Consider the following 27,933-nt stretch of genomic DNA (forward strand, 5'->3'; position numbering starts at 1 on the left):
ACTCGGCACACGGCAGAGTCTTAATTGGCAATAAACTTGTCCACAGTCAACTTAATTCGCACATCGGCAGTTAAAGGTTAGAAACCGATATCTCTTTCACTATCAAAGCTCAGCAATGTTATTGGCCTTTATTTAATTAAACGATCACAATGTTCTGCCTTGAAATAACAGAAATGAGAGTTGCAAAGTCGAGTTGGAAGTTATGCTGTGTTGGACCTCTACAGCCACACTGAGCTCCAACCTGACAGCATCTCACATTCCGCTTGGGCAGCTTACACCCCAACGGTATGAATATTGACTTTTCTAACTTTAAGTAACCCTTGCTTTCCCTCTCTCCCCATCCCTCCCCATCTTAGTCATCTGACCAGTCTGACTGCCCCCCCTGATTAAATGTTACCTCTGTATGTAGGCTTGGTTGTCAACTTCTCCAAACAAACAATGATCTATTCTACATTTTGCTAGACCCGCATCTCCTTTGATCTGTCGCTTTCACACCTTACCCTTCCACTATGTCTCCCTCTCTTGCCTGACTCTCAGCCTGAAACGTCACCCATTCCTTCTCTCCAGAGATGCTGCCTGTCCCGCTGAGTTACTCCAGCATTTTGTGTCTGTCTTCGCCGTCTGCGACGCTGCCCCGCGCCGGGAACGTTTGTCGGCAGCGCTGGCGGACGGACGGCCGGCGGGGCGAGGAGCGGGTTACACCGGGAAGCCGGAAGCGCGCTGCGGGAAGGGCCGGCAGGATGGCGGACGTCCCGAGCAACGCACCAGCACGTGAGTGTGGGACCGGCCGGCGTCGTCAGCGGCAGCGAAACACGACGGGGAGGCGGCGATGTGTGTGTGGCCCGGCAACTGTGGGCTGCAGCCGGCACTGACATCCGCCCAGAGGGGGCAGCACCCAGAGTGACCAGTGACCTGGCCCAGAGTGACCAGTGACTGGCCCAAGAGAGATCCCAGAGTGACCAGTCCAGGGAGGTCCCAGAGTGACCAGTGACCAAGGAGAGGTCCCAGAGTGACCAGTGACCTGGCCCAAGGAGATGTCCCAGCGACTGGTCCAAGAGAGGTCCCAGAATGACCAGTCCAGGGAGGTCCCAGAGTGACCAGTGACTGGCCCAAGGAGAGGTCCCAGAGTGACCAGTGACCTGCCCAAGGAGAGTCCCAGTGACTGGCCCAAGGAGAGGTCCCAGAGTGACCAGTGACCTGCCCAAGGAGAGGTCCCAGAGTGACCAGTGACCTGCCCAAGGAGAGGTCCCAGAGTGACCAGTGACCTGCCCAAGGAGAGGTCACAGAGTCACTGGCCCAAGGAGATGTCCCAGCGACTGGTCCAAGAGAGGTCCCAGAATGACCAGTGACCAGTCCAGGGGGTCCCACAGTGACCAGCCCTAGGAGAGGTCCCAGAGTGACCAGTGATGGGTCCAAAGAGAGATCTCAGAGTGACCAGTGACTGGACTGAGGAGTGACAGGAGACTAGTCTGGGGAGACAAAAGTGCTGGAGAAACTCAGCGGGTGCAGCAGCATCTATGGAGCGAAGGAAATAGGCAACGTTTCGGGCCGAAGCCCGAAACGTTGCCTATTTCCTTCGCTCCATAGATGCTGCTGCACCCGCTGAGTTTCTCCAGCATTTTTGTCTACCTTCGATTTTCCAGCATCTGCAGTTCCTTCTTAAACGGCTAGTCTGGGGACCTCTCCGACAGTGACTGTCCATGTTCAGCAGTGACCAGTGACTGTCCCTGAGATCTCAGAGTGGTCTGGCCCCAAAGGAATGGCCAGTAACCTGCCTGGGGGGGATCAATGACTGATCCATGGGAGCTCCCAGAGTGACCATTGACCAACCTGGGGGGAGATTCCAGAGTGACCAGTGCCCAAGAGGAGTGATGAGTGACCAGTAACGGGCCTGGGGGTGGGGAGGGAGGGACCAGTGACTGATCACTCTGTCACTAAATGTTGCTATAGTACCTGCCTCAACAGCCTCCTATGGCACCTTGTGCCATATACCTAACATTTTCTGAGTAAAAACGTTGCTCCTCGGGTTCCGATTAAATCTTGCCCCTTTCACCTTAATTCTCTGGCCACTGGTTCATGATTCCCCTACCCTGGGTAAAACTCTGTGCATCTATTCCCTTCATAATTTTATATTCCTCCATAAGATCACCCCTCAGCCTCCTGCACTCCAAGGAATAAAGTTCTAGCCTGCACAACCTCTCCCTATAGCTCAGCCCTTCTAATCCAGCCACCATCCTTGGAAATCTTCTCCTCACTCTTTCTAGCTTAATGACATTCTATAGCAGGCTGAACAAAACTGAACACAGTACTCCAAACGTGGGCTCACCAATGTTTTGTACAACTGTTCTTCATTACAATTTTTTTTTGATGAAAGACAAATGGTAGTGGTGGCATGAAAAAGTAGGGAGAGATTGGTGAATATTATAAGTAATGTGCTATAATTATATGCACTCCCATTCTCCCAAGAAAGGTATTCCATTGCCACTACTGAAGAAACCTGCACTTATAACATGACAAGTGTACCAACATGATTTATCATAAATAAGGACAAATCAATTCATGGAAAACGGCAGATGCTGGAAAAATCGAAGGTAGACAAAAATGCTGGAGAAACTCAGGGCGGGTGAGGCAGCATCTATGGAGCGAAGGAATAGACGACGTTTTGGGTCGAGACCCTTCTTCAGACTTATGTGGGGGGGCGGGCAGTACACCTGCTCTACATCGGTGAGACCAAGCGCAGGCTTGGCGATCACTTCGCCCAACACCTCTGCACAATTCGCATTAACCAACCTGATCTCCCAGTGGCTCAGCACTTCAACTCCTCCTCCCATTCCGAATCCAACCTTTCTGTCTTGGGCCTGCTCCATGGCCAGAGCGAGGCCCACTGTAAATTGGAGGAGCAGCACCTCATATTTTGCTTGGGTAGTTTACACCCCAGCGGTATGAACATTGACTTCTCCAATTTCAGGTAGTCCAGTCCCGTCCCGTCCCGTCCCCTCCCCAGCTCTCCCACAGCCACTGTCTTCGCCTCTTCCTTTATCTCCCCTCTCCCCTTCTCCCCCCCACCACCCCCACCACCACATCAGTCTGAAGCAAGGTCTCGACCTGAAATGTCGCTTATATTGAATTGGTTTTAAATAGGCAATGGGTAAATTTGAACAAAGCGTATCAAATTTCTTCCAACCATATTTTAACCTGTTCATTATTTCTGATTCTAGCAGTGTTTTATAGAATGTTATCAATGCTATATTATAATGATATATTTATACACAATGACACAGCAGAAACTCATTCAGCCTAATGAATTCATGCCGGGTCTTTGTAGAGCAATCCTATTAATCTAGTTTCCCTTGTCTTATTCCCATATCGCTATGCACCATATTCTCTCACATCCCTTCCAACACCTATTCTACATTTTACAGCGGCTAAATAATCTATCAACACATCTTTGGCATATCGTAGGGGAGAATGTGCAAATTCCACACAAAGACTAATACACGGTAATATCTGTTGATTTTTAGATTGTCCTGGGACAGCCAGTGAAGATGCTGGTAAAGTGTCTGCCTGCCAGGGCTGTCCCAATCAAGCGTTATGTGCATCCGGTGCCTCAAAAGCTCCAGATCCAGGTAAATGATCTGGCATATTTTTAGCTATCAAAGTAATTCATGTGGTTCGACGCTCAATGTGAAAAGCTCCAACTTTGTTTCAATACCAGCCATTCAGGAAATTAAGGAGAAAATGATGTCTGTTAAACATAAAATCCTGATATTATCTGGAAAAGGAGGGGTTGGAAAGAGCACCGTCAGTGCACACCTTGCTCATGGGATAGCAAGTGATGACACCAAGCAGGTAAGGAATTACAGTTTTGCACTTGGACTTTTGGTTGTTTTCTGTTACATTTTACATTAGTGCAGAATTAAAGAATGAAGGAACTAATTTTGAATGGACTTGCATTCTTTAGTAATGTAATTATATGGCCACTATCACATGATACAGTTTTGTCATGTGTAAAAATATTTCTTTGAATTGAAATAATATTTAAAATGGAATGTTATTTCTTCAAGATAATAGCAATAGACGTCAATGATAGACAGTCATCTGGTTATCATTACCCATTCGTCCTGCTGTATAATAGTGGTTCAGCTGTGACCAACGTTACTGCCATTCAAAAGTTTACTGTTGATGATAATATTGTTACCCTTGTTGGCTGGATTCCCCCTGAGTATTGCCTCCTTTCTTGGCTCTCGCTGTATCCTGACATAAAAGGCCACAGAGCAATGTGCACTAAACATATACTGACTCCTTCCTACTTGGAGCAAATCACCTTGTTTATTATCTTGCCTCATTCAAATATTTGTTCTGTGTTGTCTACTTAGTGTGATGATATTGAGCATATCCCTTCTGGAGCCCTAAACGTAAGACGTTAAACCCTATCAGTTATAAGTATCTGCTAATACCCTCACTTAGAGAGATTATGCTGTATCGACCTATATTTAAAAAAAAACTAATTTACTCTACCACCTTAGGCTCTTTTGTTGAATTGGTTTAGCTGTCAATAATCACTATCTCAAACAGCGGGACTCCTTCCCGACAAGGATGGGATACTTCCAGCAAACAAAGCAGTTTAGACATGGCTATATTTTTTAAATGGAGCGTGTTTAATTTTGGGGAGTAATTTCTACAGAGGTTATAAAGGATTTCCAAAACACAAGTACTTAAAAGGTTCAAAATGTGTAAGAAGGAACTGTAGATGCTGGAAAATTGAAGGTAGACAAAAATGCTGGAGAAACTCAGCGGGTGAGGCAGCATCAATGGGGCGAAGGAAATAGGCAACGTTTCGGGTCGAGACCCTTCTTCAAGCTGATTTGAGGGTGGGGGGCGGGAAGAAGAAAGGAAGAGGCAGTGACAGTGGGCTTAAAGAGAGCTGGGAAGGGGAGGAGAAAGCCGGGGCTACCTGAAATTGGAGAAGTCAATGTTCATACCAAAGATCCTATAGCGGAGCCTATATCCTCTGCTATAGGATCTTTGGTTCATACCGCTGGGGTGTAAACTGCCCAAGCGAAATATGAGATGCTGTTCCTCCAATTTACAAATGGGTCTCACTCTGGCCAGGGAGGAGGCCCAGGACAGAAAGGTCAGATTTGAAATGGGAGGGGGAGTTGAAGCGCTGAGCCACCGGGAGATCAGGTTGGCTATTGCGAACCGAGCGGAGGTGTTGGGCGAAGTGATCGGCAGACCTACGCTTGGTATCACCGATGTAGAGCAGCTGACACCTATAGCAGCGGATGCAATAGATGAAGTTGGAGGAGGTGCAGGTGAACCACTGTCGCACCTGGAAAGATTGCTTGGGTCCTTGAATGGAGTCAAGGGGGAGGTAAAGCGACGGGCTCAGCACTTCAACTCCCCTTCCCATTCCGATAGTTAATAGGATGGATAGTTAATGTCTGGATAGTTAATGTCCATCACACTGAGGCACCATGACAGCTTTGCTGCTTTCTGCTCTGCAATCAACAGTTTATCACCTTCAGCTCCTTATCCTTTTTTCTGGGATATGCTGCTCACCTAAACTCCATTCATCCCTTTGTCCACATAAACTCCCAACCCCTGCACATGGCCACACTTTCATCTTCTCTATCTCAAGTAATTCCACCATTTCCCTTATGTTAATTACAGATAAGCCATTCTTCCATAATTTTCTTGTACTCTTATATCCTTTCTGCTTCCAACCCTACTTCCTTATGTTCTCTCCTGGTGGAGAAAACCATTTCCTAGACTATGAAACTCCTACTTTTCTAGCAGTTGGCATAATATCTCCCAACTGCAGGTCCAATATCGTCTTGGTTATGTCAATTTTTAATATTCTGATCTTTATAGAAAGATAGAAAATAGGTGCAGGAGTAGGCCATTCGGCCCTTCGAGACAGCACCACCATTCAATATGATCATGACTGATCATCCAAAATCAGTACCCCGTTCCTGCTTTCTCCCCATATCCCTTGATTCCGTTAGCCCTAAGAGCTAAATCTATCTCTGTGTGCGTAAGCATCAATTTTCCTGCTTTTTTTTTGTGAAGTGCCATGGAAGATTTATTGTTAAGGAAATTGTAAGCATTTGGGTTGCTGTCTTATAATTAGCGATTGAAACTCACTGGTGTGGCATTTTGAGGTCTACTAAAGCCATAATTTGAATCTGTAGTACAGATCTGTATTAATTAATGAATTATATTTAAAATCTAAAATTAACTGAGATCTGTACTAATGTTAACCCTTCAGTGTAACCTGTGTGATCTCGGCCAACGGCATTTCTAACGTGAAGAAACTTTGAGTTACAGACAGTTCTGTAACTCAAAGTTTGTGGGAATCTTTCCTTCACACGGGGCATGGCCATACTGCAATAGACTTGTTCACCTGCTCAGAGGAACATGATCAGGGCACCACTTCTGTAATTCAGCATTGGTCAGGTCACAAGATTGCTGGACTAGAGTTCCAGTCTTCCATTTTAAATCTGATATAGATAACCATGTGTGTTAATAGATGCAGAGTCAAGGGTGTGGATAGAATTAAGATACTGACCATCCATAATTTAGTTGAATAATAGAGCAGATTTGAAAGAGCTGCATGGGCTACCTAACCTCATTTCAATGTTTCTATGAGTGGATTCTTCCACAGTAGTGAACGATAGTTTGTCTAAATGCTTTTGAATCTCTTCATGGGTGGTGTTGCAACACTGACTCTGGCTTGAACAGGTTTACAAAAATTTGGTGTGAATAAACTGAGAATTCTTGCTTCCAAACTACAAATTCTGACGGAAGGCCAATGCCCTGAAATGTCATCACGTTCGGAATCGCCTTGGTCTAAGATGATTTTGTATTTTTCGCCTTTAATTGCATTTTTGTTCTAACAAATTACATAATATTGATTCCGGATAAGAATGCATGGATTAGGAAAGCAGCAGATGGCAAAGGGACATGAGTTAAAATACAGCCGAGCTCTGGAGATGGGGAAAGATGCAGTACTAATGACTGCTCATTGTGGAACAGGAAGGCTACCTTCAGATCTATAAGAGCAACAAAGCTTCTCTGTTTTCTTAGTTAATTTTAATGTGCACCCAGAAAACTAGGGTCAGCGTTACATAGAAGGTGACGGAAGTAAAAACGTATTGATTTATAATATTGTGCAGTATCTGATTAAGTTCAAGTTCAAGTGAGTTTATTGTCATGTGTCCCTGATAGGACAATGAAATTCTTGCTTTGCTTCAGCACACAGAACATAGTAGGCATTTACTACAAAACAGATCAGTGTGTCCATATACCATTATATACATATATACACACTTGAATTAAGGATCCCAAAACAAAATGTTGGCTGTTTATTTACATCCACTGATGATACCTGAAAAGCTGAGTTCCTTCTTGAAAGGGGAATCGGTTATATTTAGTAGATTTTTCTTCTGTCTGATATATTCAGTGCTTAGCTTTAAATGTTTCATTATGCTCAAAGGTCATAATGAGCTTAGTCTTTTTTATTTACTAGTTTAGGCAGCCAGGTACAATACAGGTTATTTTGAGCAGCTTGCATTGTAAGAATTGAAAGGTGGGCTAACTGCGAGGCGGCAGCTCTAACTCCAGTACGTACTGGGTGAAATACACAATGAATAGTAGATATGGTTACATTTATTATTTGACAGCCTTCTAAACAACACAACAACAATATTGAACGTCATCAAATAAAGTCTAAAGAATTGTGTAAAAAGTAAAATGACAAAGTTGAGGTGAATCTTCAAAACGAAGAAAATATGAAGACAATGTGCTTTTTAACTTGGTTTATACAAGAAGGGTGGAGGGACCTTGATGGTATTGTGCAATTTGCAGAAAAGAGACATTTTATGTTCAAGTTGGCATACGCAGGGATAAGCATTGTTCGTGGAGATTTTGTTTTCTGGTCAAATAATTGGTAGGAAAGCAATGATAAAGTTTACCACCACCACTACTACTTATAACTAAAATTTGTAATCTCATCCTAATTGGTGATGCACAAAATTATTACAGCAAACGACTTGCATGCAGTTGCTGGATGGCCAATAATGCCATTGCCACTGAAATGGTATGGGGAAATATTTGAAGAGGTGATGGCGTGTCATACAACAGATTAATTTAACCTCAGATTATGTCAATTGGCCATGATTATAATTTTCCAAATAAATTGATTAATCTGCAGTTATTTCAAAATATCAGTTATTTCAAAAATAGTCAATTTACTTGCCTTTGATTGTTGCTTGTAGTAAGAAGACTTTGTTGTACCATCGATCACGGCAAGATCAGAAATCTGCCAATCAATTGTATTGGACGGCACAGTTGGTGCTACAGCTAGGGGTGGAAAGCACTCTGATGATGAGCAAACCTCAATGGTCCCAAGAAAACTCCTGCTAAAGTTTTGAATGGGATGTTACAGAATTCCCGTTGTAGTGGTTACACTGACTAGTGTTATTAAATCCAGAGCAACTGTGTCGGTGCTCACTGCAATTTGTGAAGCTGTTGGTGCAGAGCACAATTCTTTCTTCATGTAAACAGAGGTGAAATGGCAGCCTTGAGAGAGGATGTGTACCCGTATATTCAACCCCCTGAAAGGAAGATTGCTGGAGTTTAGGTTGGTACCTCACTCACCCCCATGTTACAAAGATAGACAAAATGCTTGAGTAACTCAGCGGGACAGGCAGCATCTCTGGAGAGATCACCCATTCCTCTCCAGAGGTGCTGCCCGTCCCGCTGAGTTACTCCAGCATTTTGTGTCTATCTTTGATTTAAACCAGCATCTGCAGTTCTTTCCTCCACACGATGTTACAGAGAGCAGTTACAGAGTGGTAATATATTGGCACAGTGGAACAGCTGAGAGATATGTTACCTCCCAATGCCAGATTCGATCTCGGGTGCTGTCTGTATTGCATATTTTCCCTATGACCACATGGGTTTCCTCCGGGTGCTCCGGTTTCATCCCACATCCCAAAGATGTGAGGGTTTGTTAGTTAATTGGCCGTTGTAAATTACCTCCAGTGCATAGGGAGTAGATGAGAAAGTGGGCTAAAGGGCATGTTTCCTTGCTGTATCTCCAGACGAAACTAAATCGGGGGCATGTGTACATTCCTAAAATGAAATAAAAGCAAGTTGTCAGAATGAAATAAAATTCTGGCATCTCGTGTTTTACGCGTATTTAATGTAATTCATTTTTGTAATTACAAACTTGTTTAATTAATTAATGTTACTTAATACCGAATCATAATTTACACCTTGTATTTTTGAAATATTTATGCCTGTTTGTTCCACGTTTTGAAATACGTTTCAGGAACTTAACCCCTGCGTAGAATGTACATAGATATAATTTAATCAAATATCTAGTTTTAATGTCCTAATAAACGTGCTTCAGGAGAATCATAGCACTTAAAAAATATTGGGGTTGGGTGTATCAGCAGAAAAAAACAAAGAATCCCCTTCCTGAGAAGTGTCTGTCGTAAAAGTAGATTTGGTGTCTCAGCACAAAAGAAGCGTCTGCCTCCTCTCTACCTCCTTGTGATCATGACACTGGTGTCTGAGCTATTTCCAAATTGCAAACTAACCAATACAATAAATTTCAGTGATTCATCAGCATGATTGTTCACGAAAGAATTTCTATTTGAAATGAAATCTTTCCCACCCATAGTCCAGATTTCAGTGTTTACCCTTCTTTCAAAAGCACCACAATTGCACTTGCATTTGAGTGTGAGCGCACAGTGTCATGAGCTCCCAAATTCTCTGCCCTTTATCATGACTTACCAGACTTGACAACAGTGTTGCTAAGAAAGAAGTCTCGGCAAACTATTTCAGTAATTTGTGCTGGGGGAGTAATGGGGAAAATACAATGGTGCAGACTTGTTCCAAAGCATTTTGTGGTATTAGTGAAGGAGGCCAAAGAAAGAATAGCCATGGCCAGTTTTTATCAAACAATAATAAGCGCTTTGTTGGGAATGTAGGGAGCTGCCATCAAATTTTGCTGCACAGGGTATAAGATTTTATTTCTCTGTTTTTTTATTGTATAGGTATAGCAGAGCTTTAGAAAATTCGACAGTAATATTGTTCATTCAGTCTCTTTTATTGGAAACTAAAATAATACTTCTGTGGAATTTTACAGCATAGAAAAGGTCAATCAGACCAGATGTCTATTGCCTGTGTTAGGAATTTACAGCACGGATGTATGCCATTTGGTCTATTGTGCCGATTTCTGCTATAAAAGAGCTATTTAGATTAATCCCATTTTCCAGCACTAATTTTTGCAGCTTTATTTTCAGTCTCTGGTGATGTTCCAGATTGTTTTAATGTAGTTTAACAACTATTTCTTCCTCCACATCTCTTTCACGCATTCAGTTCTAAATCCCCACCACTTTTCAGGTGAATAGATTCTACCACTTATTACCATAACTGCATTCCCTCCTAATTATTGACACCTCTGGTGATAGAAATGCATTTCTATTCATGCTAAATTGGGCTCTCATAATGTCGCGTAACACTTTAATTCTCCTTCCCATTCCCACACAGATCTTTCTGTCCTAGGTCTCCTCCATTGTCAGAGTGAGGCTAAACGCAAATTGGAGGAACAGCATATCATATTTCGCTTGGGCAGCTTACAGCCCAGTGGTATGAATGTAGACACAAAATGCTGGAGTAACTCAGTGGAACAGGCAGCATCTCTGTTGAGAAGAATTGCGAGATGTTTCGGTTCGAAACGTCACCTATTCCTTCTCTCCAGAGATGCTGCCTGTCCCGCTGAGTTACTCCAGCATTTTGTCTACCTTCGATTTAAACCAGCATCTGCAGTTCTTTCCTACACCAGTGACATGAATGTTGATTTCTCTAACTTCAGGAAGCCCCAGCATTCCCTATCCTCTCTCTCTCTCTCTCTATCCCTCCCCCACCCAAATTGCACTAGCTTCTTGCTTTCACACAACAAACAGCTAAAAATGGCTGGTATCCTTTATCATCGTTACCTTTTTGCATATCTTTCATTCATTGTTCTTTATCTCTCTACATCATCATCTATATCTCTTGTTTCCCTTATCCGAACCAGTCTGAAGAAGGGTCTCGACCCGTAATGTCACCCATTTCTTCTCCCCAGAGATGCTGCCTGTCCTGCTGAGTTACTCCACCTTTTTGTGTCTATCTTCTCATAATGTAAACATCTCCAATTAAATCTTCTCTGCCTCTGCCTCTTCTGTTCTAATAGTGAACCTGAACCTATCTGCTCTTTTCTCATAGCCAATGTGACTTTGTTGCACATGTTCTTTCTTCCACATTCTGATATTGTACGCTTTTCATGTCCTTGCTTAGGTTCCCATTAAATGCATTAATTTAGATACTTTAGCTGCTTCAAGTGTTTAGCAACAGTTTCAAGTGTTATATCAGTATGACTATTTCGGTTCACTTTTCCTGGAGTAATTATAGTCTGTGATTTTTCGGGGATCAAACCAGTATGGACCTACAGTGGATCGGCAGCCACTATCGGCGTATTTGTACCTTGCTCCATTTCCCTATCAGCAGAATATAAAATGGGTTGCCCAATTGTCGCAACTGCCGCCATGATCATTTTTGAGAAGACTCTGCTCCTTTAACTTCTGCAGATGTTCTACCAATTGGTGGTAGCCAGTGTCAACTTCTTCACTGTTGTGTGCTGGGGCAGCAGGTTGAAGGTTGCGGACACCAATCGGATTAACAAACTCATCAGGAAGGTTGGCTCCATCCTGGGCGCGGAGTTGGATTCATGGGAGGTGGTCTTGGAGGGGAGGATGCTCCACAAACTGCGGAGCATCTTGGACAATACAGCTCACCCCCTCCATGACACACTGGTCAACCTGAGGACTGCCTTCAGCAATAGACTGGTTCCACCAAGATGCAGTACAGAACGCCACAGGAGATCCTTCTTCCCTGTGGCTGTCAAAGTTTACAACTCCTCCCCCTTCTGTCATGGGGTAGGCTGACTCCCCTCTCCCCCCCACCCCAATCTTTGCACATCCTTAACTCTCCTTGCCATCCCCATGCAGATATTTCTGTCCTGGGCCTCCTCCATTGTCAGAGTGAGGCCACATGCTAACAAGAGGGACAGCATCTCATATCCCGCATGGGTAGTGTACAACATAATGCTTTGAACATTGAATTCTCCAATTTTAGATAACTAACCAACAAACGGCCCTCCCTTTTTTCTCCCTCTTCCCTGTGCCCTACCTGGATGTGCATCCATTTCTTCCTTTCGCCTTACTCTGTCTCTTTCCACATTTATTCCTTCCTCTGGCTTCACATTTTGCGCATCTTCTATCTATCTTTATCTCCATATCTCACATTTTATGTCTTTTCATATATGGCCTTTTGTCCATTGATTTGCCAATCATAACTCACCCTCGCCTGTATCCATCCATCACTTGCCAAATTTTGTCTTGCCCTCGCCTCTTCCAACCTTCTCCTACCCTCCACTACAATCAATCTGAAGAAGTGGCCTGGTCCAAAATATCACCTATTCCATGTTCTCCAGAGAAGGTGCCTGACTCCCTGAGTTACTCCAGCATTTTGTGCCTCTTTTGTTAACCAGCATCTGCTGTTCCTTGTGCCTACTTTAAGAAAGTCATTTTCCTCTGGCTGGCTTCTCTTTCTTAATCTAATCTAGTTTTTTTCTAATCCCTCTTATTTCTATTTTTTAAACTCTAATTTGATCTATCTCCGATGCTACTGATTGCTCTATTTTGCTCTCTGCTCTTATAATTCATTGCACCTGGTGCTCAGGAGATTCCATTAGCCTGTTGAAGAAACATAAGAATCAGGATTAGACTGTATATCCCCTCTTTCATGCTTCACCCATGCAATTCGAACACCCTTGGCCATGGAGTTTGAACCGGCCCGTTTGCGGAGCTCGGCTGAGCCGCGGGACTTACTTACCATCACCCGGTGGGGCCACAACATCGGAGGCCTGGATCGCCTCAGCGCAGAGGGAGAACAAGGAGGGAAAAGACAGAGACTTTAAGACTTTTGCCTTCCATCACAGTGAGGAGGTGCCTGGTGAACTCACTGTGGTGGATGTTATTTTGTGTTTATTGTATGTTTTGTTATTTATTATTATACGTATGACTGCAGGCAACGAAATTTCGTTCAGACCAAAAGGTCTGAATGACAATAAAGGAATCCAATCCAATCCAATAAGATTAAGGCTGACCTTTTACCTCAGCACCACCTTCCCACGCTATACCTAAAGCCTTTATTTCCTTATTATCTAAAAATACTATTGATCCCTTTCTTTAAACTAAAGAAAGGGATCAATAGTATTTTTAGATAATAAGGGATAGTTTAGATAGTTTAGGGATACATACAGCGTGGAAACAGGCTCTTTGGCCCACCCAGTCTGTGCTGACGAGCAATTGCCTATATACTAGTTGTATCCCACACTCCAGGGACAATTTACAGAAGCCAGTGTGTCTTTTGAATGTGGAGGAAATCGGAGCACCCAGAGAAAACCCATGTGGTCACAGGGAAAACATACAAACTCCATACAGACAGCACCCGTTATTTTTTGTCTAGTTAAATGTAGTGTTGGTGTTTTTTAATACTGGTTTTAAATGTGTATATGTGGGGGGGGGGGGGGGGGGGGGAAATCTCTGGGGGAGACCCGACCTTTTCCCTGTGGGTCTCGTTGTCGTTGGGGCCTAGCACCGTGGAGCGGCCTCCAACCTGAAAGACCCGGGGGCTCGGGAGACTGCAGATCTGCGGACTACTCACCATCTGGCTGGCTGGCCTCAGAGCGTGGGGAGCGGTGGTGACTCGCTGCTGCGACTAGACTCCTGGGGCTTGGAGGCTCCAGCAACGCAGCCGCAGGTCCGGTGGACTGGGACATCGGGAGCTCGCGGGTCCGGGTGGAGAGACCGCTTCCCGGAGCTCCCGCAACGCGACATCTTCAGCCCGTGTCACGGGGTTGAAACGACCAGGAGTGGGGCCGTACATCGCCCGGCGCGGCATGGCCGTGGGACATTACAGCGCCCGCCGGGGGCTCCAACATTGTGACTTTTAGACCGGGAGCGGGGCCGTAAATTGCCCGGCACGGCCTAAAATGGCCGGGGGACTTATCATCGCCCGCCTGGGGCTTGGACATCGGGAGAGAAATGGAGAACCGGGGAGAGAAAAGACCTTGCCTTCTCAGCCATACAGCCTTCTCAGCCATACAAACAAAGACAATTTCCTACAGACATACACACAATTTAATTCACACAAACATCCATCACAGTGAACCCACTGTGATGGATGTTTGTGTGAATTAAATTGTGTGTATGTCTGTAGGAAATTGTCTTTGTTTGTATGGCTGTGGAAACGGAATTTCGTTTGAGCCTCACTGAGGCTCATTTGACAATAAATATTGTATTGCATATTGTATTATAGGATCTGTTGTGTTCGATAAGTCACCAGATTCAGATAACAGAGTTTGATTCACTCAGTAATTTATTACACTTCTAAATAAGACACATACACTCACATATCCCCGAACACACTTGCAAACCCCGAGTACACAGCAGAGCATGCAGGATGTTTCTACATAACACTCACATAAACCTGTACACACTTGCAAACTCATCAGAGCACGCCGCAGGATGTTTCGTTCTTGATCACCTTGCACCATTCGCCACACGGTCCAGGGCTGAGATTCTCTCATCGAAAGGGTACCCAACACCTTCCTTTATGGCATTTCTTATCAGAGCAGACTGCGCCACTGCCTCCCCAGCCAATCATAAGCCCCCCTTGTCTGCAACGTTTCCGCGCCACAAACCGCAGGGGGCGCGAGTGGTCTACCCAACTTTTGCTGTTGTGTTTTGTTCACCAATGCAACGCTTTCCCATAGAATGGCCTGGGAAAGGCTGCGTTCCCAGACAATGCGAGTCCCCACACATGGACGGGTGCAAGGTCAATTCTAGGAGATAACACGTCCTAATCTTGTTTTCAAGAGGCTATGGAATGTAGGGCTGCTAATTTAGCTGATAACTCCATTCTACATTTTAGGTGAAATTGTCTGTTTAACCCCATTCACTATACGATCAAAACCCATTCTCTGACGCTGTAAGAAAGCACCTTTACCACTGTGCCACCCTCTGTGCTTGACAATGAGTAAGTCATTCCAGTCATCGTGGTCAGAATTCCAAAGATTGTAGGTTCAGACTTTCTAAGCCTAGTTATCTTTCCAATGTATTGTTAATTTTGTTTTTGCAGTTTGCCAGTGCTGGACCAAATAAAACTACTTTTCAGTACTAACTGCTTAAGGACCTTTGCAGATAAGAAAAATGAGCACATGTCAAACAGAAATGTACATTAGCCAGCATGACATATCTCAACAGATATGACATCCATGAAAAGCAAGAGAGTTAATCTTTTTAATCAGTAACCTTAAGATCACAAACCAAAATATGAAAGACTATCAATGCGAAGTGTTAGCTCTGTTTCACAGTTAAAAACAGTATTAAAAAAACACGAACAACCACATTTAACTAGACAAAAAAAAAAGACAGACAGGCTATAGGGGCCACTGCAACGTGAGTCATGCCGCCGCCGAAAATCTAGTTGCAGATTTCCTTCATTTTACATATTTTGTCTTTGTCCTGGCATCTGTTGCTAGCTGTGGGTATTGTGCTATTAATTCAACCAAATATATTGACTGATTGAATTTGGACTTGCTCATAGATTTTCAGCATACCAATCTCTGCTCGTGGCATTTCAAGAAAATATTGCAGCATTTGGGTGCTAATATGTAGAATAAGGAAAATCCTTGTGAAATGATTCCAGCTGCTGTTTTGGACACCACGAGTGAGGATTGAGAAAACATTGCCTGCTTGTAGGGAAAACGGATTGCCCTTTTGTTTTGTTGTGTGGGACAATGCAAATGTTCTGAAATAGGAGGAAAAATAGATTTAGAGGATAATGAAACTGATAGAAAATTATATTCTGCAGTTAGTATTTGATGGGAAGAAGAATACTGCAGAGGTACTTATTCAACTTTTCCTTTGCCATGGTTAACTTTAAATAATATGATTTTGAAAGCTCTGCTATCTCCTGACTTGCATTAGTCATCTTCCCAGCCTACTGCTCCTCTCTTAGCATCTGCAAATCATTAAAAAGGGTGTAGTTGACTCAGCGGATCAAAAGTTCTGTTCAGCTTTCCACTGAATGTATCTTTCATCAGTAAACAAGTTTTGAACTAGCTGCCCTCATTATAACAATCTAACCTTGTGTTCCAATGTTTCTGGGTGTATGCTATTTCCACTGAATAATTCGTCAAGATATTTGAGAAAGATCAGATTTTTAAGCCATCTATTAAACAGTGGAGAAAATCATGAAAGACTATGGAATGTGATGCTTGATTAAATTTTAAATCATTTTTATGTCTGTTAAACTGACGCTATCTTTATCAATGAAACTATTCTTTTAACTCCAGCATGATCTACTAAGGTCACCAGTAAAGGTGATCAAAATTGAGTTGCTAAATGAATCTGATTTAAAAATATAATAATGATCTATACTATTAGTATAAGGTAGACAAAAATGCTGGAGAAACTCGGCGGGTGAGGCAGCATCGATGGAACAAAGGAATAAGTGACGTTTTGGGGTCATAGTATAGACCATATCAGAAATAGCAGATCAATTAATGGAATCATTTTTTAAGTGTTTCTCTAATGCTGGGCTGTATTTGTTAGAAAGCTGCAATAGTGATCTACATCCTAACAACAGAACATTCTGAGAAACTATAGGAAGCAGGATTACTAAACGGCTGTATGTGTGATGGGGGTTTAGACATCTTGTCATATTACACCTAAGCAATTGCTAGGTGGAACAAACCAGGTGGTAGTGACCTGTATGCAAGATTCTGTTTTTTAAAAGGATAATATTTGAGGAATGTGATCAACTAATTTAATGAAGAAAAAAGTATTTTTCAGATATATCAAAACTGCAATATAGCTTTTTGTGCCCAGCAATGCTACACAATTTGACCCTGCTGTGTAAATGAAGATGCATCAGCTTCAGCCATATGCCTGATAATGTGGAATGAAGATAGACACAAAATGCTGACACAAAAACTCAGTGGGTCAAGCAGCATTTCGAGATGCTTTATCTTTTTATTCCTGAGGTGCTGCCTGACCCACTGAGCTACTCTAGCACTTTGTGTCTATCTTTGGTATAAAGTAGCATCTGCAGTTCCTTTCTACAGTGGATGAAGTTAATTTCAATGTACCCAGCCAAAATCGAAATAGTTTACATTTGGTACTTGGGTGTGATGATGATTCATTTTGAATTATTATCAACATGATGACGAGGATGATATGCTTTGAAAATATCCACGGTGAGTAATGATTTGGCTGCTTGCTTCAGGTTTTAGCTACAAACCATGAATTCATTTCTGATCACAGCAACAATAATGTGCATTCCCAAAAGGTTTGTGATCCTTGTTTGAGTTTTCTCAAGCTTTTGTTATCTGACCTGCCCACTACCAGTGCACTATTCTTACAATTTATCAGTTACAATATGGCCAACTCATCCATGCTGACCCATTTGCCCGCGTTTAATCCATTTCATTATAAACCCAGCTGATCAAGATTCTATTGTAATTCTAGATAATCTTTACTGTCTGCAATACCACCCACTTTAATGTTATCTGCAAACTTACTTATCACGCCTTTACACTCTCATCCAAATAGTTGATGTTGATGACCAATAACAATAAGCCCAGCACTAACCACTTACAGGCCTCCAGTCTGAAAAACAACCTTCTGCCACCACCCTCTGCTTCCTTCCATCAAGCCAATTATTTATCACTTAGCTAGCTCAGCCTCCTCTTCCAGAGCAGCCTACCACACAAAACGTTATCAGAAGTCTTGCTGAAGTCCATGTAGACTACTTCTACCGTCCTTCCCTCATCGACCTTCTTGGTTACTTCTTCAAAGAACACAATCAAATTTGTTAGACATGATCTGTCAAGCACAAAGCTATGCTGACTATCCCTAACCAACCCAATTTTCAAAATGTATGTGTATCTTGTCCTCAGAATCACCTAGAGTAACTTGCCCACTAAAGATGTTAAGCTTTTCTTTAATAGAGGCACAATAATATCCAGCCTCCAGTCTCATCGCATCCCCTCATGGTAGATGTTCGGCTAATGTGCCTCTATTAAAGAAGGGTTGCAAGGGAAAAACCTAACATCCAAAGAAAAGATACAGGTGGAGGAAAAAGAGGAGGGGGTTGTTGCATTTTCTGATAATTGGGATCATCATGGCAATAGTTATAATTGAGATCCTCTAAATATTTAATCTCTGGTTTTACTTTGGAGAAAGACATTAATTACTTAAACCCACAGCACGGAATCCATGAAATACAATGTTTTTTGAAAGGATGGTTATCTCTTCTGTGCAAATCAAAGTATCAACTTATTCTATTGATTAATTAGAAACAGTCCATATTTCTAAAATGGTTCTTAATTGTAAAAGGCATAAATCATTATTGCCAGATTTAGCAATAGTAATAATGACGTGGAAACGAACTAACTAACAAACAGAGTCGGCTTCATTAAACTGGGACTCTGGGCACAGACTGGCTCTTAGTTTGGTAACTGACAACAACACTTTCAGTTCACTTTGTATGTAATTTTTTTAAATTGCAGATTAATCTTGTCACATCTATAATTTGATCAGCTAAAATAGAATCATCTTATTTTGTCCTACCTTGTGACTGAGTTACTCGGACAATATTCAGAGTTTCTTGGTATTTATACTTTGATGTCAGTTTAGAGTGTAATGCAACACATTAAACTATTTGTATTATTTAAAGGAAATGCAAATATTTGTAATTGTTTATCACAGTGTTGTGCCCCTGGATATCAGAAACTGCCCTTTTACAAGGAAAATTGGATAAATATTTAATCAGATAGCATTGCCTTTTTCAGAAGGACTCGTATAAAAAATTGCATTTTCTTGGGCATTTGATAATCACCCAGATTTCCTGGTTAAATAGCACCACTCTGGAAATTGATGTAGACACGGCATCACATTGATGTCATGTCTACATCAGTTAAGTTAAGTTCCCTATAGGTTATTTACACACCATTTCTCATCTGGGCCACCACTAGGCAGTTGACCAACCCACGCCCTTGTCTTGCACTCAAGTACAAAGGAAAACCTTTGCCTCATGCAAGATTGATTCACTAGCTTCTAATACTTTGGACCTTGGATGTTCCCGAATTTACAGATCGTGGTCCGTAATTGAAACAATGGTGGGCTGTGCCATGCTGTGACTAATTAATGCACTATTTGAGGCACTGAAGAATTCTAGACAGTTGTTTCTGAAGTGCAGTTGCTACTATTGTCCTATCAAAAGACATAGAGACTTTATGGAACAACAAATGATTTTATTTGCCAAATGAACTATTTTTTGATTTGTTGAAGGATAAATGTTAGTACACCAAACAACTTTATCATGTTGAAAAGGTGCCAGGGGACAGTTTATGTCATGTAACCAGGCAGATGTGGCTGAATTAATTACAAAATAACACTACCTTAATTCAGCACTTTACTAATAACGTGGATTTTGTGGTGAAAAATGAGGTGTACATTTACACTTAAATAAGAGGGATGACAGCTACTAATCAATACACTTACTTTGTCTGATGCCAGATGTTGTTTATATTTATAAGATGACTCTCCTGAGAGTGGATAAATGTACCATTTACTAACATTGATGCTGACTTTCAATTGAACAAAACATAAGATCGTCTCTTAGATGGTCGCTCAGTTTCAAGCATGATTTGCTTCCATTCTAGTTCTTTGAGTTTTGAGATGCTCAAAGAGCCGGCCGGTACGGGATCTGCAGAATCTGCCATGTGCGAGTTTGAGGTAACAGAATAAATATATATTTTTTAAACTGCAGATGCTGGAAATATGAAACAAAAACACAAATTGCTGGAAATATTTTGCATCTGTGGCCCTTCATCAGAACTGAGAAAGGGAGAGAAGTTAGTTTTCAGTGGCGACGAGGTAGGGGAGGAACATGTAGGACAAAGGGATTATCTGTGTTGGGTTGGGGAAATTATTTAATGGGGACAGTTGTCAGCACATTAAGGTACAAGGCCTGAGTGCCGAGTTGCTAGTGGAAAGGTTGTGGGACTCATGCAGAAAGCTATACGTATTGACTATAGAAAACGGGTGGAGTACACGCCCCAGTCTGTATCAATGGTGCCGACGTGGAAATGGTTGAGAGCTTCAAGTACCTTGTAGTAAATATTATCAACATTTTCTCCAAGTCCAACCACATTGATGCTATGAACAAGAACGCGCACCAACGTCTCCAATCCCATAGAAGACTAAGGGAATTTGGCATGTCTCTGACAACTCTTACCAATTTCTTTAGATGCACTTTCGAAAGCATTCCATCCAGATGCTGGGGTTGGCAACTACCGTGCCCAAGACCACAAGATGTTGCAGAGTTGAGACAGTTGCACTATAGATCACGCATGCCAGCTCCCCAACATCGATTCCATCTACACTTCACAATGCCTTGGGAAAACAGCCAATGCAATCAAGGACCACTGGCATCTGTCATTTCCTATTCTCCTGTCTCCCTTCATGCAGAACTTAGAAAAAATTGACAACACGTACTACCAGATTCAAGAACAGCTTCTTCAACCCTCCCCCCGTGTTATCAGACACTTGAGTGGACCTCTCATATGTGAAGGATGACTTCCCGATCTCCCAATCTACCTTGCTGTGGCCCTTTGCACTTTGTTTTAAATGCACTTTCTCTGTAGCTGTAATACTGTATTTTGCATTCCGTTCTTAATCATTTTTGTACTACCTTGATGTACTTCATCATGGTATGATTTGCCTGGATAATACATAAATCAAAGTTTTTCACTTTATCTAGGTACACGTGACAATAAGAAACCAATACAAATACTAATTATGCATGTAAAATAAGAACAAAAAACAGTAAATGGAACATGCTGGAATAACCAAGCGTGTTAGACTGCATCTGTAGAAAACAAAAATGTTAATGGTCATCAGATTAGAAAGAGAAAAATAAGTTAGCAGCAAAATGTGGGATAAACGAAGAGAATTTCTGTGATGGGGCAGACTTGTGGCAGGTGGGCTAAGGTACAGTGGGTTGTGTAATTTGTTGCTGATGTGGTTCTGGCATAGTAGATGCGTTCATCAGGCCAGAATACACACAGCACATAAATGACAAAAGGATGTCAAATAATATGATTCCTGCATAACCAGGAAGAAAGTGCACGTTATCTAATGTTGGAGAGTTTGATATCGTCTGCAAGGCTACAACATACCCTTACACGGATGAAACGTTGTTCCTTGTGCAGGAGGCCACACATAAAGCCCTGACTCTTATTCTGAAAAAGGGTTTCAACCCGAAAAGTCACCCATTCCTTCCCTCCAGAAATGCTGCCTGTCCCGCTGAGTTACTCCAGCATTTTGTGTCTATCACAAGACCATGTCCTCTTTTGTTGAGAAGAGGTTATCTGAAAAAGAATGTTTGGGACATACGATGATGGGAATGGTTAAAAGGACAGGTATTGCTTCTCCTCGGATCATCTTAAGGTGAACGGCTTAGAAGGAGTAGACTTTTTGGAGTGCATTCATGAGCATTTTTGGAACCAGTTTGAAGAAAACCCTATAGGACGAAGGTCAGTTCTAGACCTGTTCTTGAGGAATTTGGTGATGGGAATGTCGGTGGGAGAGCATTTCATAGTGACCATTAAAGTAGCAATGTGTTGGTAAGATGGACACAGAAGTGGCAGATGGAATTTAATCTTGAAAAACGTGAGATGACATACTCTGGGAGCCGGCATAAGGCTAGGATATATACACTGAATGATAGAACTCCAAGATGTACAGGAAAATGGAGAGCTTGGTGCATAATGATCTTGATGGCATCAGCACAAGTGGACAGAGTGGTTAAGAAGGCATAAGGGATATTTTCCTCCATTAGCTGGGACATAGAATATAAGTGAAGGATAGTAATGTTGCAACTACTCAAACCTTAATTAAATCACAGCTGGAGTCCTGTGCTTAGTTTAGGTCACCACCATATAGGAAGCACGAGATGGCACTTGGGAGGGAGCAGTGGTGATTCACCAGGATGCTGCCAGAGATGACACATTTCAATTATGAGACTGAATAGGCTGGGTTTGCTTGCCTTGGAGTGGAGAAGGCTCATAAGGGTATAGATGATTATGAGAGGCAGTGACAGGGAAGATAGTGAGAAACCAGGTTTAGGAGATTTAAGGAGGATTTCTTTACCCAGAGGGTGATTGAAATTTAGAATATTCTCCTCGAGTTGGTGATGGAGGCAGTCACTTGTAAGGCATTTAAGACATGGATGAGCACTTGAAGCATCATGGCATCAAATGCGAGGGATTGAGTTCTGGAAATGGGATTAATCAGATTCAATTTTAATTGTCATTGTCAGTGTACAGTACAGAGACAACGAAATGCATTTAGCATCTCCCTTGAAGAGCGACATAGCAAACGATTTGAATAAAAAATAAATAATAAGTGTCCGGGGGGGGGGGGGTGATTGGCAGTCACCGAGGTACGTTGTTTAGTAGAGTGACAGCCGCCGGAAAGAAGCTGTTCCTCGACCTGCTGGTTCGGCAACGGAGAGACCTGTAGCGCCTCCCGGATGGTAGGAGGGTAAACAGTCCATGGTTGGGGTGAGAGCAGTCCTTGGCGATGCTGAGCGCCCTCCGCAGACAGCGCTTGCTTTGGACAGACTCAATGGAGGGGAGCGTGGAACCGGTGATGCGTTGGGCAATTTTCACCACCCCCTGCAGTGCCTTCCGGTCGGAGACAGAGCAGTTGCCATACCATACTGTGATGCAGTTGGTAAGGATGCTCTCGATGGTGCAGCGGTAGAAGTTCACCAGGATCTGAGGAGACAGATGGACCTTCTTCAGTCTCCTCAGGAAGAAGAGACGCTGATGAGCCTTCTTGATCAGAGTAGAGGTATTGTGGGTCCAAGAGAGGTCATCGGAGATGTTGACTCCCAGGAACCTGAAGCTAGAAACACGTTCCACCTCCGTCCCGTTAATGTGGATGGGGGTGTGCGTGCCACCTCTGGACTTCCTGAAGTCTACAATGAGCTCCTTGGTCTTCTTGGAGTTAAGGGCCAGGTTGTTGTCAGCGCACCATGCTGCTAAGTGCTGGACCTCCTCCCTGTAGGCCAGCTCATCGTTGTTGCTGATGAGGCCCATCACCGTTGTATCATCTGCATACTTGATGATGGTGTTAGTACCATGTACAGGTGTGCAGTCATAGGTGAAGAGGGAGTAGAGGAGGGGGCTCAGCACACAGCCCTGAGGAACGCCGGTGTTCAGGGTGAGGGTTGAAGAGGTGTGCTTGTCTAACCTCACAGACTGGGGTCTGTTGGTTAGAAAGTCCAGTATCCAGTTGCAGAGGGAGGGGTCGATGCCCAGGTTACCGAGTTTGGTGATCAGTTTTGATGGAATAATGGTGTTGAATGCTGAGCTGTAATCGATGAACAGCATTCTTACATAAGTGTCTCTGTTGTCAAGGTGGGAGAGGGCGGAGTGAAGTGCCGTTGAGATGGCATCCTCCGTACTCCTGTTCTTGCGGTAGGCAAACTGATAGGGATCCAGTGTGGGGGGTAGGCAGCTTTTGAGGTGTGCCAGGACCAGCCTCTCGAAGCACTTGGTGATGATGGGGGTAAGTGCAACTGGGCGGAAGTCGTCGAGGCTTGCCGCAGTGGAGTGTTTTGGCACTGGCACGATGGAGGTGGCTTTAAGGCAAGTGGGGACAACTGCTTGGGCAAGTGACAGGTTGAAGATGTCAGTCCAGACGTCTGTCAGCTGCGCAGCACAGGCCCTGAGCACACGCCCGGGGATGCCGTCAGGGCCAGCAGCCTTACGTGCATTAGTCCTACTCAGTGCCACGTACACGTCGTAGGGGGTGAGTGTGAGGGGTTGGTGATCGGCAGGTAGCACAGCCTTGATGGCTGTCTCTAGATTGTCCCTGTCGAAGCGGCCATAGAAGTGGTTAAGCTCCTCAAGGAAGGAGGCGTCGCTGGATGTGGGGGTGATGTTGGAGGGTCTGTAGTCCGTGATGGCCTGGATGCCTTGCCACATGCGTCGGGGGTCGGAGTTGTTGTTGAAGTGCTCCTCAATCCTGAGCTTATGGCAGTGCTTGGCCTTCCTGATGCCCCTCTTCAGGTTAGCCCTGGATGAACTGTAGGCTCGAGCATCGCCTGACCTGAAAGCGGTGTCCCGTGCTTTCAGCAGTAGCCTGACCTCGCTGTTCATCCATGGCTTCTGATTCGGGTATATGGTCACCTGTTTGAGGGAGGTGACACTATTGATGGTGGAGTTTATAAAGTCCAGAACAGAGGATGTATAGGAATCAATGTCCGTGTGAGAGTCAAGGGTGGCCTGGGCTGCAAACGCCTTCCAGTCAGTGTTTCCAAAACACTGCTGAAGTGTGAAGTCCGCTTCCTCTGACCAGACTTTAACTGTCCTTACAGTTGGTTTAACCCGTCTGATGAGTGGGGAGTACTTAGGGAGCAGGAACAATGAGACGTGATCAGACTGACCAAGGTGGGGGAGGGGGATGGCTTTGTAAGCTTCAGCCATGTTGGTGTAGACTTTGTCCAGTGTCTTGTCTACTCTAGTGGGGAAGGATACATGTTGGTGGAATTTGGGGAGTACAGTCTTCAGGTTGGAGTGATTGAAGTCACCCGCAACAATGAAGGCTGCCTCGGGATTGTGAGTCTGTTGTTTGCTAATGGCAGTATGCAGCTCTTTCATTGCAAGCTTGGCATTAGCATCAGGAGGGATGTAGGCTGCAGTCACAACAGTGGAGGTGAACTCTCTGGGCAGATAGAACGGTCTGCATCTAACCAAGAGGAATTCAATGTTAGCTGAGCAGTGACTCTCGATGATGGTGGAGTCCGTGCACCATGCTTTGTTTACATAAATGCACAGACCCCCCCCTCTGGTCTTACCAGAGTCTGATGTCCTGTCCGCTCGGAGTAAATGACGCCCCGATAGCTGGATGGCGCTGTCAGGAACGTCAGTGTTGAGCCAAGTTTCAGTGAAGATCAAGATGTTGCAGTCCTTGATCCGGTTGTGGGAGGTGATCCTTAGCCGGAGTTCATCCATTTTGTTTGCCAGTGAGCGCACGTTGGCGAGGAAAAGGCTAGGAATCGCTGCCCTGTGTGGGGCTAGCTCTAACCTGGCCTTTAACCCACCTCTGCGTCCCCGGCGGTGTTTTCGTACCCGTCGCCGTCTGTTGGTGCTTCTGGTGGGCCGAGCTGGCTTGGTGCGCGCTGGTGTTCTGCCGCTCCGTTGCTCCGCGTCTGCGTTACTCCGCAAGCGGTCTTCAGCCCCGCGGCTCTGCTGATGGTCTCCAGCCCCGGGGCTTACCTGGCGTTCTCCAGCTCCACGGGTCGGGTGGTGGTCTCCAGCTCCACGGGTCGGGTGGCGTTCTCCAGCTCCACGGGTCGGGTGGTGGTCTCCAGCTCCACGGGTCGGGTGGTGGTCTCCAGCTCCACGGGTCGGGTGGCGTTCTCCAGCTCCACGGGTCGGGTGGTGGTCTCCAGCTCCACGGGTCGGGTGGCGTTCTCCAGCTCCACGGGTCGGGTGGCGGTCTCCAGCTCCACGGGTCGGGTGGTGGTCTCCAGCTCCACGGGTCGGGTGGTGGTCTCCAGCTCCACGGGTCGGGTGGCGGTCTCCAGCTCCACGGGTCGGGTGGCGTTCTCCAGCTCCACGGGTCGGGTGGTCTCCAGTGGGTGGTCTCCAGCTCCACGGGTCGGGTGGTGGTCTCCAGCTCCACGGGTCGGGTGGTGGTCTCCAGCTCCACGGGTCGGGTGGTGTTCTCCAGCGCCACGGGTCGGGTGGTGGTCTCCAGCTCCACGGGTCGGGTGGTGGTCTCCAGCTCCACGGGTCGGGTGGTGGTCTCCAGCTCCACGGGTCGGGTGGCGTTCTCCAGCTCCACGGGTCGGGTGGTGGTCTCCAGCTCCACGGGTCGGGTGGTGGTCTCACAAAGCACAAAGGTAGACATTTGGTGTTGATCATAGATACAGCGGCCAAAAAGCCAGCTTCGGTGTGGGTTACTCTATGGTTATGATGTCAATACCTTGTAGGGCTGGAGGGCTTTAATTGAGGAAATCTGAGGCAAAGCCTCTCGTTAGAAAAAAATATTGCATGTTATCCATTAACATTAGCTTTACTTTGTGCTTAGGCTAAGTTTGTTTCACAATCTTTAAGATGTAGCTTGTAAATTAACTGCTTGCAGTTGAAATGGATGCAATACTGGGACAAAACAAAAAAAATATGAAGCTCTTGTATGTGCACATGAGCAATCTTTACATTTTGATGACCCTTGATGTTTCTGATGCAAATGTCTATTTGTTTTTAATTGAAATTCCGACTTTCAACAATACTTGGCATTTGTGGTGCACGGAATGGTTTTATGTTACAAAATGGGTATATGAATGGGTGTATAAACCTATAGAGATGATGGCAATGTATGGCATTGAACATGACAATTTACTAACAAGTTGAGTGGTCTGTGGCTACTAGTGTTGAGTGACAATGAACATAATTGGCATGTTGACATTTAACATTTAGTCTAAGTTCAGTATTAACTGGAAATCAATCTGTAAACCCATCCATCATTCCATAAAATTGCTTCCATTTGCTCCATATACATTTAATTGAGAGAGATGAGGGTGTGGTCTAGTTTAGTAGCAACTCCTTTCATGGAATTTATTTTTTAAAGGATGAATTTTTATTATTTTGTGGGCTGCAAGGCACAGTGGAATTATTTTCTTGTCACATTTGTTGATTTTCCCCACAAATAGAAGGCGGGAAAAGAAATTGAGTTAGATGATTTTACCTTTAAAATGTCTACGCTAAATTTGGCTGATGTACCAGGGACACTCTCTTGCTTGTTCTACATAGAAGCATAGAAAATAGGTGCAGGAGGAGGCCATTTGGCCCCTCTAGCCAGCATCGCCATTCATTGTGATCATGGCTGATCATCCACAATCAGTAACCCGTGCCTGCCTATTGTTACTGATGTGGATTTTGCATGAGATTAAAAACATATAATTTCAATGTACTCATGGGGTGGAGACACCACTGTTTCAGCTGACATTTATTGTTCTTGTAAGGCTCTTTCAGAGTCAGACAGTCAAATTCATTTGGAGTCACAAATAGACCAAGGAAGACATTTTCTTCCTGGAGGAATATTAATGAATCAAATCATTGGGGGGGGATTAATGCTGTTGGTTTTATATTTCAGATTTATTTAATCAATTGCAAGCAAAAAGAAAGGAATTCAGCAGCATTTGTGGAGGGAAATGGACAGGTGACGTCAGTCTGAAGTAGAGAACCAATCCAGCACATATTCTGTCCATTCTCCTCCACAGATGTTGCCTGACCCGCTAAGTTACTCCAGCGCTTCATCTTTTGCTCATGTTTTCAGCATCTGCCATCTCTTATGTCTACTTATTTAGTCAATTGGTTGAAATTAAATTCCTCAGCCCATCTGAAGAAGGGTCTCGACCCGAAACGTCACCCATTCCTTCTCTCCAGAGATGCTGCCTGTCCCGCTGAGTTACTCCAGCATTTTGTGTCATACTCCTGAATACCTCACGTGTACTTATTAATTTGTAGTTCAAATACACAAAACGGCCACATGACTGTTCCAGAAGTTATAAATTGAAGTCAAGCACATTCATTGCTGGTGTACATTTTTGCCTCACCGGCACTGAAGTAACTTTAAAATGCAAATGAGGGATTAGTTATCTAGGTTCAGAATTTATCCCCCATGCAGAGTCATTTCATTTTTGAGCTAGCAGGTTCCTTTACGTTTA

The 27,933-nt window shown here is 44.0% G+C and overlaps 1 protein-coding gene across 1 annotated transcript in view; it reads left to right on the top strand.

Moving 5' to 3' along the window:
- Positions 1-628: 628 nt before the first annotated feature.
- Positions 629-27,933, top strand: part of nubp1 (nucleotide binding protein 1 (MinD homolog, E. coli)) — a 60,094-nt gene continuing 32,789 nt past the window's right edge. The window contains exons 1-3 of the mRNA XM_055651754.1: positions 629-771; positions 3,522-3,626; positions 3,716-3,849. Coding sequence (XP_055507729.1) covers positions 741-771; positions 3,522-3,626; positions 3,716-3,849 — 270 coding nt within the window. The 5' untranslated portion in view covers positions 629-740. The remainder of the gene's footprint in view (positions 772-3,521; positions 3,627-3,715; positions 3,850-27,933) is intronic.

Source organism: Leucoraja erinacea, chromosome 20, assembly GCF_028641065.1.
Source record: "Leucoraja erinacea ecotype New England chromosome 20, Leri_hhj_1, whole genome shotgun sequence".
In the NCBI taxonomy this organism is placed as follows: domain Eukaryota; kingdom Metazoa; phylum Chordata; class Chondrichthyes; order Rajiformes; family Rajidae; genus Leucoraja; species Leucoraja erinaceus.